General features: G+C 40.5%; 2 protein-coding genes across 4 annotated transcripts; one reads left to right on the plus strand and one right to left on the minus strand.

The window, feature by feature from the left end:
• Nucleotides 1-233: 233 nt before the first annotated feature.
• LOC119209496 (phosducin-like) lies at nucleotides 234-3,863 on the minus strand. Its single transcript, XM_037458898.2, has 6 exons — nucleotides 3,690-3,863; nucleotides 2,531-2,591; nucleotides 2,279-2,415; nucleotides 1,961-2,180; nucleotides 1,775-1,887; nucleotides 234-1,182 (listed from the first exon to the last, which is right to left on the minus strand). The coding sequence occupies exons 2-6, from the start codon at nucleotides 2,577-2,579 to the stop codon at nucleotides 997-999; spliced, it is 705 nt and encodes a 234-aa protein (XP_037314795.1). The 5' UTR covers nucleotides 2,580-2,591; nucleotides 3,690-3,863; the 3' UTR covers nucleotides 234-996.
• A 1,846-nt stretch (nucleotides 3,864-5,709) lies between these two features.
• rab36 (RAB36, member RAS oncogene family) lies at nucleotides 5,710-17,567 on the plus strand. 3 transcript variants are annotated; one of them, XM_037459484.2, is made up of 11 exons: nucleotides 5,710-5,785; nucleotides 13,767-13,838; nucleotides 14,729-14,820; nucleotides 14,913-14,987; nucleotides 15,205-15,306; nucleotides 15,387-15,451; nucleotides 15,541-15,592; nucleotides 16,295-16,376; nucleotides 16,457-16,547; nucleotides 16,651-16,764; nucleotides 16,862-17,567. In XM_037459484.2, exons 2-11 carry the CDS (start codon nucleotides 13,773-13,775, stop codon nucleotides 16,921-16,923), a joined length of 801 nt encoding a protein of 266 aa, XP_037315381.1. In that variant the 5' UTR covers nucleotides 5,710-5,785; nucleotides 13,767-13,772; the 3' UTR covers nucleotides 16,924-17,567. The 3 variants fall into 3 exon arrangements, with proteins under 3 accessions (XP_037315381.1, XP_037315383.1, XP_062413671.1); XM_037459486.2 differs by lacking the exon at nucleotides 5,710-5,785 and adding an exon at nucleotides 5,793-5,881; XM_062557687.1 differs by lacking the exon at nucleotides 5,710-5,785 and adding an exon at nucleotides 10,989-11,195.
• The last annotated feature ends 281 nt before the right edge of the window (nucleotides 17,568-17,848 follow it).

Raw genomic sequence — 17,848 nt, forward strand, 5'->3', positions numbered from 1 at the left:
ATCCATCATAACTACCAACAATAATGACATGCTTTGCTTGAACGAAATAATGGTACACCTGATGACCATGTCGTCTTCATGCAGGGAACAATAATACATTGTAAATACTTTACAGTAAAGCATATAGTATTTATTCTAAGATGAAAAAAGGCAAGAAATAAAACTTACTTTTTGCGCAAGCTTGGGGCCAAACCAATGTTGCCCCAGGCTGAGTCTATTTAAGGATGCTGATTGGAAGAATTCTATGTCATATCTATTATTTTTTTTGAACCAGCAAAAGTGCTTCTTAGACCCTATAAACACTGCAATCTTGAGATTGACATGTGTGCATGACAGGCAGGACGTGCAGGAAAAGAATGTATTTTGTGCTGAAATCATATTTAAAAATGATTACTGGGTACATTCCATATTTCAAAAAGATAAATATTAACATTTTTTTTCATTTAAAATGATCTCTCAAGGAGAGGTGTGCCTCGTGGGGCAACGCCCCATTGGCCAGCAGCACCGGTTACCTACCTTTTAAAGGTTTTGGAATGGCAGATGGGTCTTAAGTGTCCATAATCCTTAATATATAGTGCACATTTACCAAATACACACACTCAATGTTTAGCTACCTTGATTTATTCATACATTTTCTGCCATATGGTTTACTTTTTAGGTTATTTTCATGAAAAAGTCGACCTGGTAGATTCATGATCAGGTAATGCTCCACAAACACTTAAATCCACGTATTCCCACAGACGTAGGGCTGCAGACGTCTGTAGCACAAACAGACACACAGCTCTTACTGGCTTTTATTGGACATAACTGCTTCTAAATACAACCAGCGTTGTGTGTGTGTTTGTGTGTGCAGGTGAATGTTCACTACTGTGCGTTAATCTGCACATGCTATGTCACTGCCTTCTTCTAGCGCCTCTTCCTTCATCCACTCTCCTACACAACAGTAAACCCCTTCACCCCTTCCTCCAGCTGTCTCCTTTTCCTCTTCGCCTCTCACTACTCCACGTCGCCTCCCTCCTCATCATCAGCGCATGCTGTGAACTCCTTCTCGGGGAGCAGGCCGTATTCGTTGAGGAACCCCTCCACGTCCGTTGCAAAGAAGTTTTCACTGAAGTGTTTGGTAACAGCCAGGAAATTCCCCAGTAATTCCCCGGCTTTATAGACGAGCAGAGCAGGAAGAACCTGGAGGGAGATGAACAGAAATGTGTCGGTGGTGACAGACAGTGTTTGATTAAATGCTGCTATGGTTTCAGTCAAGAATTTGTTCCTGTTGCTATGCCAACAAAGCTATGTATTCCAGATTGATCTACAATTCTTCCCAGATTCTGTGTTTTCAGTCAGATTGAAGCACATTTTGTCATCAGGGAGGTGTCTCATCACACGGTGGGTGAAGACAATTTGATTAATTCATGAGAAAATATATTAAATTGAACTAATGTTAATGAATTGATCAAATTGGTCCTGTGAAAAAAACATTTAAACTGTTCATCACATATCAGAAAATAGGGCCATGAGCTTCCAGATGTGCAGAGTCACGCTGCAGTAAACACATGAAACACAGAGGGTTGATGTTTCCTCATGTGTCAAAATGACATTTCAGATGTCCGATTTTTACTGGCTGATCTTCACAGGTCTTTAGATGCATCACAACAAAGCAGTTCTCCAGCCCAGTGAAGTGTATTAATGATGATCAAATCCCTATTAAGCCAGTCTCACTACTAATATGACAGTCATCATCTTCCGTGCTGCTTTTGGCTCCGAACCGTTCACTAACCTCGGGGGAGAAGCGCTCACGAGCACCTGTGGCCTCCGCATCAATGCGACAGAATTTAATGCTGGAGTACTCTGAGGCCAGACAGTCCAGACAGGAGTTCAGCTGCTCACAGCCTGAAGGAGGACCAGCAGTTAGCGGACAGCAGCGCAGGGACCCCTCTCACTTGTGTCGAGTCAATGAGCTCACCTTTGACCCCGTGCTGGTAGATGTGGACCACCACCAGGGTCAGCCGGTGCTCCTTCTCGATGACTTCCAGGAAGGCGTCTCCGCTCTCCAGCTCGTGCACTTGCTCGAACGAGGGGCCGAAGCTCAGGCGCTCGTGCATTTCCTGCATGCACTGTTTTCTGTAGTGTTTGAGGGAGCGCTCGTCCTCCTCTTGGATCATGTCGTACTCCTGAACACTCATCTGGAGGTAGAGGAGAAGCACGTTACTGCTGCATCTGTGCACTTGGGTTTGAGCATCTATGAACGTGCGTGCAGGTTGGGATGGGGCTGTCTGTCCACCTTCCGGTTCACTCTCTCCTTGTCGTCCTCCCGGGGACTGGACATCTGTCTGAGCAGCTCTCTCTTGCTCTGCGGGACTGTCTGATCCATGCTGTCCAACTTAAACCTCCTCCAATCATTAATTACGCCTTTTGGACCTGCAGATACAAAGACACGACCGAAAAACATTGGATAGGGTCAGAACTGTATGTCTGATGATTGACAGGAGCTACACCACACACAGGGAGTCATGTGATGTCCTCTGAATCTGACCTGTGTGATTGGCAGGCAACTCTTCCTCTTCCTGGGGGGAGCCAGACATCCTGATTGCAGTCTGCAAGACAAGAACACACGTCTAAGACAAAACATTATTTAACATTACCATTAACACCTGACCTTATCGTGGTACATTTTATTATTCAGTGATTGTACACAAAAAAACCAAGGCACCAGGCAGGAAACACCTGGGTAAGCAGGGCTACTGGGTGCAAACAGCAAACACCAGCTATGTTAGTAAAGTGTGTGAATGTGCATCCATGCAGCTGGACACAGTGTTGTAACAAGGACTTACTGTGAGCCAGGCTCACGTCCACTAATCCTGTTATGCCAGATTACATGCGCCTAGGACATCATGCTGAGTGTGTGTGATATTATCTGCTGAATACGCTTCATTCTGTTTACCTTTTTGTAACTTGGTAGAATAAAAGAGTTACAGACTAATCTCTGGGGAGAGAAAAGTGTATTTCAGTAATCAGTTAATTAATAGGGTTATCATATCTTGAGTTCAGGATTACAAAAGATTTAAAAACTGCCAATATTCCTTCATGTGAATGTCATCCTCAATGTGTACCACTGTGCGATTCCTACACTTGCGATATTTCCTGCTTCGTATGTGCACTAATGTGAAGCCCAGCCATCATGTCTTCAGGAACGTTTTCTTTTCTTATTTATTCTACGTTTACTGTTAACTTTGCTCCTCCACATTTCTCCAATGCGGGACTAATGAAGGATTATTTTATTAGCTCATTGCCTTGCTGCTTCATCTACTGAAGGTAATACTGGATTAGTACCTCATACGAGCCCACTTAAAAAAATACAAACAATTGTAAAATATAATTGTGTTGTGTAGTGAAGTCACATTCTTATGTGCGCTGTCAGGGAATCGTCACACCGATGAAGGAATGAATATGTACCGTACGGTATATGAATGAATTCATATACCGTACAGCCAGTGGACTTTACGATGACTTGATAACTAAAACACTTGATAATAAATGCATATGCAAGAGAAATGATTTAAAGCAATGGTTATAGAAACATAATCAAATAGATGTATTATTATAACAATACATATGCACACAAAATGAATGTGAATTTGTGTGTAAAATAAAATCCTTAAAACTTAAACTAAAGCATGTTAAGGAATTCTTACTGTAGCGCTGTGAGTGAGACCTGCCGTTCACGGGTTTCTTGCAGCTTGTTCCTCTTTCAACCTTTGCTTTGTTTCCCCGTGTCAATGGAGGCTTTCACTGAGAAGCAGGTCCACATAGAGAGGATGGACCGGAGGGAACACGCCTTTATCACTGTCACCTCCATCGTCACTGTAATGATGTTGCCTTATATGATTACGTGTGATCGGGCTCAGCGTTGTGGACTAATGACGACAAAGTAGACACAAGCAAGAGATTTAAACATGTAGCTGCCATTTTGAGATTTGAATTTTCAAAATTCCTACAGTGGCAGTAGGTGTCTTTTCCGTCTTTCAACCTTCTTACTGTTGTCACTTCTCTGGAGGTCGGGACCTCTACCAAATGGGCTAAAAGAATCTATCTTCCAACACCCGGCCTCTGAACCCCCCCCTGGACACACCCGTTGATTGCATGATTAACACAGGGACTTTGACTCCGTGGGGGGGCTGCAGACCCCTACTACAGGCGAGAGATATGGCCTCCACAGCGCAGTGGGACAGCTTCTTGCGAGACAATGGCTTGCATTACAAGGGGGTGACCCAGCACACAGACAGCTGGACGTCTTTCTTTAAAACCCCCCTGACTGACTCTCCCTCCCATGTTCATTCACTTTGTCACTTTCACTTGTCACTTTCTGTTTAGCTGGTGCACTTTATCTTTATTTTTATTTTTAATTTTATCTTTATTTCTCAATTTACTAACCCATAGCTTGAGCATACTAACACATAGCATATATTTTATTATTTTATCTTATTGCTGCACTACGTTGTCATTGTCTGCCGTCATGCACCAACTGCCAAGTCAAATTCTATGTATGTCTGGCATATTATGGCAATAAACGATTCCTGAATCCTGATTCCTGACAACGCTACAATATTAGGCTAATTATTCAGCTACAACGTTAGCCGAATAGTTACGTTGCTGATCATTAGGCCCATGTTTTTCTTTACCAGTTCCCGCTTGTGTTTGTCCTCTTTAAAAAATAAATCGGTAAGCTTGGCACATTTGGCAGCATCCTCCTCCAATGCCTTTCTTCTTTTCAGCCCCTCCTGTCCTATTGGAAGTGAAGACAAAAATTCCATCCTGAATAACCATCCCGGGCCTATACGTCAGGATTCACATTGGTGAAGACAGGCAATGCATTCAAACATTTTGAAAATAAAAAAGTCTTGTTTGCAAAGCAAAAAACCTGTCGTCCCTGGGTGGGCTTGAACCACCAACCTTTCGGTTAACAGCCGAACGCGCTAACCAATTGCGCCACAGAGACGTTGTACTGGCACGCTGTTTGTAGACATTATAAGAAATAACGTAAATGATTACAGAACGTAGAATAGATTAAATAACACACACAACGTTACGTTGACAACGGTCCTAAACCGTTTATATGTAAAAGTACTAGTAAATGTATTTTGTTAGTTTATCTATTTGCATAATAAATGAATGAATAATTCATTTCAACGTTTCAGCTCAAATCAAAGACACAAAGGACAGGAGGGAAGGATTTGGGTCCTTTCTGTTTTCTGTTGGGGGACTGGGAGGAGTAATTCTACATCCAGTGGATATGGCAGTAAACTAAAACACTTGGTTACTTGTTAGTTGTTGAAAAGAGAGTTTCAGGAGAACGTTAAGTTTATGTTGAACACAAAAGAAGATCCGTCCCTGGGTGGGCTTGAACCACCAACCTTTCGGTTAACAGCCGAACGCGCTAACCAATTGCGCCACAGAGACTCATGTCTTTATTCCTGGAAAATTAAAGTTATGAACTTTGCGTGCGTACTCAATATAGATTATTAGTCCTTGTTTTGAGCCCTTTTCAGAACCCCATAGAGGCCACACTCTCTGTCCAGAAGAAATTATTTTTAAATGACTTTGAAAGGGTAATTGGGTTACATTTATCTTTGAAATATTATAAAAGTCACAATGTTTCCCAAGTTTTAAATGATGTCTCGTCCGAATATCACGTGACTTTGCCGTTGTCACGGAAACAAGGCGCTCATCAAACAGGAGCACGCGGCGCCCTCACAGAACTGCAGGACAGATTTCCGATATTCCATCCGTGGTGAGTACAAGTCATTTCCGGTTTTCGTAGTTTGAACCAACAGTAACAGCGAGCCTTCTTGAAGGGAAAGAATCGACGACACATGTAAAATATAAGGTACGTGCTTTGGAATTGGTTGTATGTTCTGCCTGTCGCCGTCTATATCAGAGTGGAACAAAACGGGAGTTCCGCTTAGGGCCTTCACAATAAAACGGTTAGCAGTTTTAGGGATAGGTAGAGGAAACATAGATCACCTAAAGTCATCGTAGAAAACACTATAAATGCTAATAAATAAATCACTTATATGTAAGTATTTTATCACCCTACTTTCAAAATATGAATTCGAAGTTTGATATTCTGCCTTTACTTTAAAGGTTAAGCCCCCCTACTTCCGATCTTGCATTGGAAAACTTCACGATGCCGCAGCCCCACTAGCGTCCCCAGAACAGTGTATTGCTTTTATCGTATAATGAGAGGTTTGAGATGGATGGATGCAGGGTTCGAAATGACTTAGGACTCTTGGGGGGTCCCCTAAAATGTAACTATAATAATACTGAAGAATACCTTGCTACACTATATACTGAAGGCAAAATGATATTGACATATTTTGAAGGTGGGATAATGGTCTTTTTTTCTGTTTTTCATGGCTTGGGCTGGTCCCAGTATTGTAGTGGTGTCTGGAGAAGTGGATTGGCTATAATCAAACAGGTAACCCTGTAATTCTGGAGCAACAAAGTTACAGCACCTTATATGAATCCCTGACATGACAAAGTGGAAAACAGGTCATTCTTTCCTTGAGCAAGGAAGTTAACTAAGTTACCTAAATCCACCAGGTGTACTCAATATGGCAGCACCATGCAACTTCAAAGGGTTTGATCAAATACAACTGGCATTTCTCATCCCTTATGTTAATAGGATTTGTAAAACAACCAACCGCTGGATTGAATAATAATGATGTCTATAAAGACTGTTCCTGGCATCTAAATAAGGCACCAAAATCAGAATTGCTATTCGGTCCGGTAGTGAGCTATGGAGCTCACTGCGTAGGGCGCGTTGGCTTTAGGATGTTTTGATCCACGGGGTTCGAATCCCGATCTTTACGATCATTTTTAAAATATATTTTCTTGACTACATGTTTCCATACGTGGTTGTGATGTAGTGCTCACTTATACAATCGTGAACGCTGCAATGGATTTGTGATGCGTTTTGTAGATTTTCAGCAATATGTTTGTGAATGTGCTGCTGTTAGCTGGCAGCTTGTTTGGCTTCATACACGTACAGCAAGAAACTCTAATCATTACGTTACACTGGCTATCTGAGTTAGTTAATGCAACTTTTGATATAGGAACACCAACTCCAAATATTTGACCATAATAATCAATTATTATGGAGATATAAACATAATCGAAGCACTTACAGGATTTTCATGAGGGATTTCACTCTTTGTGAGGCTTCGTTCAACAGTAACCTACGTGTCTGCGTCATAGAGCACAACAACTATCTGTGATGCTATTGGCTGCCCTGATTGCTGCCCATTCGGGTTAGGAAATGAATTAATTATTGTTATGAATATAAAACGTCACTAAAGACCTATCATTTTTAATGTTAAAAATATTTGTCAGGGACCCCCCAAAATCTAAAAATAAATTCTTATAGCGGGTCCCTAATGACTTATAGGGGGTCCGGGACCCCCCACACCCCCCTCATTACGAACCCTGCTTTAACACACATCTGGAAGGAGAGACACTTTGTTCAATGGGCATGTGTTTTCAGGGTTAAATGCATTTAAGAAACCATCAAGTCAGTGATTAGTCAATATTTAATATGAAATACGGTAGACATGTCTTTTTCCGCCATTTTGAATTGAGTGAAAAACACATTTTTGGCAATTTCACTGTCTTTGTATTTTGGTACGCTGACATCCAATTTTAACATAGTGTGCAAGGTAAAAAAAAATACTCTGGATTTTTATCATGGTCAAAAGTAGATTTTTTTCTCTCTTTAAAGTAATTTTAGAATATATATATATATATATATGAGTATATAGCGGGTTTTGTTGTGTGCTACTGCAATCAGGAATGCATCACCACGTTCAGGAGGGGGAGGGGGGGAGGATTCCGTGGCAACGGAATGCGATGACATCATCAAGTCATGTGTCACTCACATAGAACTTCAGAGTGATCATTGATCATTGCCATTCTTCACGAAGGCTCTGGCTGGTCGACTTTAAAAAGAAGACGAGATGCCCTTTTGGGTGACGGATGCAGGGCCGGCGTACGGAGTTGGAAAAAATGACGCGTAAGATGCAGGGGTAAAAAGAGATAAGTCAGACGTGTAGTAGACCCCACCAGGTAGTCATCACTCCTTCATCTCCAACTGCATCAGCTCATCCATCTACCCCCCGGTCCCCGTCCAGCCACGCTTCAACCCCAATAACACCTGGGGTTGACAGCGCCCCCCTGCCAGGACCAGACAGGGAGCCTGACAACAGTTCTTGGAGTCTGAAGTAACAACCAGTTGGCTGCAAAACACAAACGGCTAAAGATCAAAACAAGGCTCTGGCTGATCGACTTTAAAAAGAAGACGAGATGCCCTTTTGGGTGACGGATTCAGGGCCGGCGTACGGAGTTGGAAAAAATGATGCGTAAGATGCAGGGGTAAAAAGAGATAAGTCAGACGTGTAGTAGACCCCACCAGGTAGTCATCACTCCTTCATCTCCAACTGCATCAGCTCATCCATCTACCCCCCGGTCCCCGTCCAGCCACGCTTCAACCCCAATAACACCTGGGGTTGACAGAGCCCCCCTGCCAGGTCCAGGCAGGGAGCCGCCTCCTCATTCATTGCTAAATGTCATGCAAAGGGAAAACTTTTATTCCCTGTGCTCTGGTAAGTGTTTTTCCTTTTCTAATATCATAGACGATAATATAGGACTAATATCATAGAAGGTAATATAGGGCTAATGTCATATAGCATAATATAGAACTAATATATAACATAATATAGGACTAATATACAACATAATATAGGGCTAATATCATATAGCATAATATAGGACTAATCATATAACATAATATAGGGCTAATATAATATAGCATAATATAGGACTAATCATGTAACATAATATTGGACTAATATATAACATAATATAGGACTAGTATCATATAGCATAATATAGGGCTAATATCAAATAGCATAATATAGGGCTAATATCAAATAGCATAATATAGGACTAATATCATATAGCGTAATATAGGACTATTATCAAATAGCATAATATAGGACTAATATCAAATAGCATAATATAGGACTAATATCAAATAGCATAATATAGGACTAATATATAACATAATATAGGACTAATATATAACATAATATAGGACTAAAATCAAATAGCATAATATAACATAATAACAAGTTTTCCCTTTGCATGATATTTATCATTGAATGAAGACATCCAACGAACTGAAAAAAAAAAAAAAAACACAAATGGACCAAAGATCAAAAACAAGGCTCTGGCTGGTCGACTTTAAAAAGAAGACGAGATGCCCTTTTGGGTGACGGATGCAGGGCCGGCGTACGGAGTTGGAAAAAATGTTGCGTAAGATGCAGGGGTAAAAAGAGATAAGTCAGACGTGTAGTAAACCCCACCAGGTAGTCATCACTCCTTCATCTCCAACTGCATCAGCTCATCCATCTACCCCCCGGTCCCCGTCCAGCCACGCTTCAACCCCAATAACACCTGGGGTTGACAGAGCCCCCCTGCCAGGTCCAGGCAGGGAGTCGCCTCCTCATTCATTGCTAAATGTCATGCAAAGGGAAAACTTTTATTCCCTGTGCTCTGGTAAGTGTTTTTCCTTTTCTAATATCATAGACGATAATATAGGACTAATATCATAGAAGATAATATAGGGCTAATGTCATATAGCATAATATAGAACTAATATATAACATAATATAGGACTAATATACAACATAATATAGGGCTAATATCATATAACATAATATAGGGCTAATATAATATAGCATAATATAGGACTAATCATGTAACATAATATTGGACTAATATATAACATAATATAGGACTAGTATCATATAGCATAATATAGGGCTAATATCAAATAGCATAATATAAGGCTAATATCAAATAGCATAATATAGGAATAGTATCATATAGCATAATATAGGGCTAATATCAAATAGCATAATATAGGACTATTATCAAATAGCATAATTTAGGACTAATATTAAATAGCATAATATAGGACTAATATATAACATAATATAGGACTAATATCATAGAAGATAATATAGGGCTAATGTCATATAGCATAATATAGAACTAATATATAACATAATAAAGGACTAATATACAACATAATATAGGGCTAATATAATATAGCATAATATAGGACTAATCATATAACATAATATTGGACTAATATCAAATAGCATAATATAGGACTAGTATCATATAGCATAATATAGGACTAGGATCATATAGCGTAATATAGGGCTAATATCATATAGCATAATATAGGACTAGGATCATATAGCATAATATAGGACTAGGATCATATAGCGTAATATAGGGCTAATATCAAATAGCATAATATAGGACTAATATTAAATAGCATAATATAGGACTAATATCATATAACATAATATAGGACTAATATATAACATAATATAGGACTAATATCATATAACATAATATAGGACTAATATATAACATAATATAGGACTAATATTAAATAGCATAATATAGGACTAATATATAACATAATATAGGACTAATATCATATAACATAAAATAGGACTAATATCAAATAGCATAATATAACATAATAACAAGTTTTCCCTTTGCATGATATTTATCAATGAATGAGAATGAACTTGGCTTCAATTCGGCCGTGGGTTTTTCCCTTCCTTTAAGGTTTCCCACATTAAAAAAAAAAAGTCTCCCCCGTGAATCGCCACCTTAACGCGGTGGAGGAGTTTGCGTGGCTCAGTGATCCTGTGATCCGGTGTCTCTGTGGCCCGAGGACAACAACAGGTCTCAGGAGAGTCCTGACTAAGAGCGATTCAAAAAAACATTCAAAATATCTGTATTTCCCCAAAAAACACAATCCAACACACAGAAAAGAAAGGTTCTTAAATGGCAGTGGGTTCTACGAAGAACTTCTTAAGAACCATTTCATCTATTGGATGGTTCTACCCAGGGTTCGAAATGACTTAGGACTCTTGGGGGGTCCCCTAAAATGTAACTATAATAATACTGAAAAATACCTTGCTACACTATATACTGAAGGCAAAATGATATTGACATATTTTGAAGGTGGGATAATGGTCTTTTTTTCTGTTTTTCATGGTTTGGGCTGGTCCCAGTATTGTAGTGGTGTCTGGAGGAGTGGATTGGCTATAATCAAACAGGTAACCCTGTAATTCTGGAGCAACAAAGTTACAGCACCTTATATGAATCCCTGACATGACAAAGTGGAAAACAGGTCATTCTTTCCTTGAGCAAGGAAGTTAACTAAGTTACCAAAATCCACCAGGTGTACTCAATATGGCACCATGCACCTTCAAAGGGTTTGATCAAATACAAATGGCATTTCTCATCCCTTATGTTAATAGGATTTGTAAAACAACTAGCCGCTGGATTGAATAATAATGATGTCTATAAAGACTGTACCTACATTAGATGGTTTACTTTGTTTTAAAGTAGTCAATCTATAACCTGAACTAAAATCTTTAGGGACACGTTTAAAAAAAAAGTAAGATATTCTAACATGACCGAAAGCCATTAATATGACAATAATCCAATAGTAACCACATTATTAGAAATCAACATGTTAAGTGACCAGTCACATATTTTATTTATTTGTTAACAACTTCATCAGGTTAGTGACCAATTGACCAATACATCTATAATTTCACCCAACAACAGCCATGGTATAACAAAGGCACAATTTACCCTTGACACACCCCCATCACAACCACCCCCCCCCCCCCCCCCCAAAAAAAGGAGGAACACAACATTTTCCTGGTCATAACACAAAAATGTTGTTATATATAGTATATACACTCACCGGCCACTTTATTAGGTACCCCATGCTAGTAACGAGTTGGACCCCCTTTTGCCTTCAGAACTGCCTCAATTCTTCGTTGCATAGATTCAACAAGGTGCTGGAAGCATTCCTCAGGGAGTTTGGTCCATATTGACATGATGGCATCACACAGTTGCCGCAGATTTGTCGGCTGCACATCCATGATGCGAATCTCCCGTTCCACCACATCCCAAAGATGCTCTATTGGATTGAGATCTGGTGATTGTGGAGGCCATTTGAGTACAGCGAACTCATTGTCATGTTCAAGAAACCAGTCTGAGATGATTCCAGCTTTATGACATGGCGCTTTATCCTGCTGAAAGTAGCCATCAGAAGTTGGGTACATTGTGGTCATAAAGGGATGGACATGGTCAGCAACAATACTCAGGTAGGCTGTGGCGTTGCAACAATGCTCAATTGGTACCAAGGGGCCCAAAGAGTGCCAAGAAAATATTCCCCACACCATGACACCACCACCACCAGCCTGAACCGTTGATACAAGGCAGGATGGATCCATGCTTTCATGTTGTAGACGCCAAATTCTGACCCTACCATCCGAATGTCGCAGCAGAAATCGAGACTCATCAGACCAGGCAAAGTTTTTCCAATCTTCTATTGTCCAATTTCGATGAGCTTGTGCAAATTGTAGCCTCAGTTTCCTGTTCTTAGCTGAAAGGAGTGGCACCCGGTGTGGTCTTCTGCTGCTGTAGCCCATCTGCCTCAAAGTTCGACGTACTGTGCGTTCAGAGATGCTCTTATGCCCACCTTGGTTGTAACGGGTGGTTATTTGAGTCACTGTTGCCCTTCTATCAGCTCGAACCAGTCTGGCCATTCTCCTCTGACCTCTGGCATCAACAAGGCATTTCCGCCCACAGAACTGCCGCTCACTGGATGTTTTTTCTTTTTCGGACCATTCTCTGTAAACCCTAGAGATGGTTGTGCGTGAAAATCCCAGTAGATTAGCAGTTTCTGAAATACTCAGACCAGCCCTTCTGGCACCAACAATCATGCCACGTTCAAAGTCACTCAAATCACCTTTCTTCCCCATACTGATGCTCGGTTTGAACTGCAGGAGATTGTCTTGACAATGTCTACATGCCTAAATGCACTGAGTTGCCGCCATGTGATTGGCTGCTTAGAAATTAAGTGTTAACGAGCAGTTGGACAGGTGTACCTAATAAAGTGGCCGGTGAGTGTATATTATAGTTAGTAAAAAAAAGAAACGATAGTCAGCTCAAAATTAAATGAATTAATAATAATGTAATAACAATAACTTATAACTAAAACAATGGGAAAAGGGTACTTTTACAACTTTTGATATAGGAACACCAACTCCAAATATTTGACCATAATAATCAATTATTATGGAGATATAAACATAATCGAAGCACTTACAGGATTTTCATGAGGGATTTCACTCTTTGTGAGGCTTCGTTCAACAGTAACCTACGTGTCTGCGTCATAGAGCACAACAACTATCTGTGATGCTATTAGCTGCCCTGATTGCTGCCCAATCGGGTTAGGAAATGAATTAATTATTGTTATGAATATAAAACGTCACTAAAGACCTATCATTAATGATGTTAAAAATATTTGTCGGGGACCCCCCAAAATCTAAAAATAAATTCTTATAGCGGGTCCCTAATGACTTATAGGGGGTCCGGGACCCCCCCACACCCCCCTCATTTCGAACCCTGGATGGATGAATGTGTGTGGGCCGCCGCACACATTGTACACGTTGTGTAATGCAATGAAGCTAAATGACATTCACAATGTGGGACCTGATGCTTCAATCTGGTTCAGAAAGCATGCCGAAATGTTGACACATATTGTAGAGAGCTTGGTATGAGAGCTTCTTGCTTCCGGCTGATCTGTGCCTCACGTCCCCTCTCAGGTCGTCATGCAGGGAAACAGGAATGGGATGACTCCCATCAGCAGAGACAGGCTCATCGCGGAGTTCCCAAAGGTACGACCTGTTATTTCCAATAATGTTTGTTCCACTTAAATCCTGTTCCAAGAAAAACTCCTGTCTTTCTCTGTGAGATCACTGGTTAAATCGGTAAACACAGCAGACGTTAGCGAATGTTCATTTTATTGGGAACCTGTGAATTTTTACTTTTGTTTAAATGAGTGTCAGATCCCAGCACTCAGAAATCACAGGCTGTGACAGACAGCTATCGCAGACTCGGTCTGATTCTTCTCTAAATGTTCTCAAAATGCCTCAAAGGGTTTTGTTGACAGTTAAATACGTAATCCTAGCCTCTGCTTTAAAAGGTCCTTATGAATGTCATTGTATCTGCTTGATTCTGTACCTTTGTCATCAGTCATATTCTAATAGCTAAGAATGGCTGTCTTTTGGAATTTGTAATGATGAACATGATCTTATCAAAAGTCCAAAATATGATACTTAATCTTAAACACAACTTTGCTGTAAAAGGAGCTCACCCCTATTTTTGCAAAGGTTGGTTAGCAGACAACACAAAAACCATTGATGTTCTCCTTTGTTTGTAGAAATCATCAGACATAATGAAAGGGAATATAAATGGGCACTGGACCTCCGTGTGGGTTATTGTTCACAACCGTAGAAGGTGGAACGTTTCTGGATCCAACCTGCAGAGAGAGATTTGGGTGGTACCTCCAATAGGGGGTTCTGGGTGGAACCTTTCACTGATGGTTCCATGTAGAATCCTCTGAAAGGGTTCCAGGTGGGAGCTTTATAGAAGGTTCTCCCGTGAGATAAAGAGGGTCCTTCTATGAGGACAAGCTGGAGAGCTAAGTTGACTTGATCTTGTGATGACATGTGTTGAGTAGCTTTGTGCTGAATAAATGTCTAATATGTGGTCCTGTTCTATTCAGTGCTACACGCCTCACGCCTCTCTGCAGCTGAGGACAGATTGGGACATTCGGGCTAAAGTGGGCTTTAAGGACGGAGCCACTCGGCATCAGCCGTGAGTCTCCCAGTCTGAGTGGTCATTCTTAGCTTTGCTCCGACATCCCATGAAAAACAATCACATCTCACTCGGGTGTATCTTCTCTAAAGGTGGGACCGGCAGAGAATGTCAAAAGTGGTGGTAGTCGGAGACCTTAATGTGGGGAAGACCTGCCTCATTAACAGGTACTTGAGTCAAAGAGCAGCAGAGCTGAGATCAGATCTGTTCTACTGAAGCCTTTTTTTAAATGATGCCCTCACAGTTCTTTGTTACTGACTGATTGCATCAATAAGACAATAAGATATTAAGGAAAAAATGAACCAATGATAAACACATCTGTGTGAGTGTGTCTGAGTTCTGAAAACCACCAACAAAAGGGATAAAATCTTACCTTTTTTGAAGGTTTTGTAAAGATGTATTCGAAAGAGACTACAAGGCCACCATAGGCGTGGACTTTGAAATTGAGAGGTTTGAGGTTTCTGGAATACCATTCTCCCTTCAGATGTAAGTTTTTGATTTGAAATCTTTTCACAAACATATATGTATGAAGTACTGCTATTTATTTGGACTTTTCTTTTATATAGCTGGGATACTGCTGGGCAGGAAAAATTCAAGTGCATTGCTTCTGCATACTACAGAGGTGCTCAGGGTAGGACACGTTTAAAGGGATGGTTGTAGCTTTGATGCTTGGTTAACTGTTGTAAACTAATAATGCTAAACTTCCTGTTTCTCTTCCAGTTATTATTACAGCCTTTGACATGGCCGACATTAAGTCTCTGGATCATACACGGTACGTCTGTTTATAACACCATCATTGGGCTTATTCTACACTTGTAAAAACATGTCAAATGTATTAAAATAGGATCGCCCTGTTTAGTCCAATAGGATCTTACAAAAGTAAAGACACGTACATGTTGAGATGCTTATTTGATACCCACACCGGAGCTGTGCAATCCCAACTCAGTTTGGATCTGGTGACGAGCAACAAAACGTGCAGGACGACGCAGGAGAAGGCTGCAGATAGCTGGATGGAATTGAGTCTTGCAAAATGTTATATTGTTTCTAATAAATATTCAATATAGGATAAGATCATTCTTCATTACTCCCGCAGTGGGAACATTTACAGGATTACAGCATCAACAGATAAAGTGCAAAATACACATAGTACAAGAAACAAGATCAAAAACTAATATAGAGAAGCCGTATTGAAAATAATCCACAGTAACTGAAATGAAATATGATATATTCTGACACATATGATATATACAGACAGAACAATTGTAAGTGTTTATTTCACATGCTTTAAGTGATTTTGTGGTGTTCTTGGAGAACATAATAGACTATCTATAGTCTATAGTAGACAGGATTCCCAAACCTCCTGGAAAACCTTGAGAACAGTAGGCCAGTTGTTTAGGCATTGAAATGTCTTTGTACAGTGCTATAAGCGGTTTATTATCAGTGTGCGTCATGTAGGGTGGTTTTGTTTTCCTAGCCAATGGTTGGAGGAAGCCATGAGAGAAAATGAACCTGGCTCCTGTTTCATCTTCTTGGTTGGAACCAAGAATGACCTCCTGGTAAATACATTTTATATTACATTTATATTTAGAAGATTTCTCCAAACAACCTTCTGGTGCCCACTTGTGTTGTTCTTAAGCCGTTAGATGAAAGACAGAGGACAGAAAAAGACGCCATCAGGATAGCAGCAGAAATGCAAGCAGAGTTTTGGGCTGTTTCTGCTAAAACGGGTAAAGAAAACACAAGAGCTCAAAGCTGTCCATGCTGGATGTAGATGTATGTAGATGTGTCTGTGGAGACCACATGAATACAACGGGAAACTGTCATTTCCAGGGGAGAACGTGCAGGGGTTTTTCTTCAGGGTGGCAGCACTGGCCTTTGAGAAGAGTGTTCTGAAGGACATGGAGAGTGGGCCGCCGGCCCGCATTGGACATGGAGGTAGTATCAGTAAGTAACGTGACTCTCAACCAGCATGTACTATATGTTCATGATGAAAGCCATGAGGGGGGGGACATAAATCTCCCAACAATCGTTTTCTCCACAGAATCCGATTGTGCAAACTTAGAGAAGGCCTCCCCCCACGACATGAAGAGAGGTTGCTGCTGAGGAAACAAGGAGGCGCTCAGGAGAGCAGACGGAGCCGCAGAGGCTCGGTTTGGGACTGCTTCATATGGCAAAGGCTTAAACTAGTACACTCCTGAGAAGCAGCTCATTCAGGATTAAAGCTGAAAAAACGAACTCTCTTTGCACATAACGAACATTAGGAGTTTGTTTGTTTTCATTGAATAGCTGTCAGTATATTTAATGCGTAATTTAGAACATGCCAACAACAAATCAGACACATGCCATTAAAATGCATTCAGTTTCAATGTCATATCGTCCACCTGGCAAGTACTGGACCAGACTCCTTTGGGAGGGCCCGTATGGATCCATGTGGATGCTTTATTATTGGTTTGCTGCTGTCGTAGTGTTGTTTTTTTTCAAACAGGATTGTTGTGGAATATGTATTATAATGTAAATTATTAGTCATACCTTGATGCATTGGAGCAATAGCCAACCGCTGCAGCTGTGCTTTTATGAAAGCAGTATTGTTGTCAAAGCATATTAAAGTGGTTTATGTTACTTTTATTTGTACTCGTAGGTAGAGTTTCTTTACAATAGAGGCATCCATCAGACAACAACACAGACATTATGAAAGTACACAAGGCTACACATAAGTTAATCAATAAATAACAACCGTTTGTGGTCTTGATGCACTGTTGCTATGATTTATTCACCTAAGTGATGGCTGCTGGATAAAGTCTTCTTATACCACTTTGTTCTGCACTGTGGGACCACATGCCTGCATCAGTTCTCTGAACTGTTGTGTCATGATTCAATCTGAGAACATTTACAAGCAAATGGACTTCGTAGGTCTTCTTGGTAAAGGGATGAAAACACACTAAATATTTAGTGTAGATAAATAAACGGAGTGAGCCGTCTTGTTTCGCAAACGCTCTCTGACCCTCCTGACCAATCACATCACGCTCAT

Source organism: Pungitius pungitius, chromosome 15, assembly GCF_949316345.1.
Source record: "Pungitius pungitius chromosome 15, fPunPun2.1, whole genome shotgun sequence".
Taxonomy (NCBI): domain Eukaryota; kingdom Metazoa; phylum Chordata; class Actinopteri; order Perciformes; family Gasterosteidae; genus Pungitius; species Pungitius pungitius.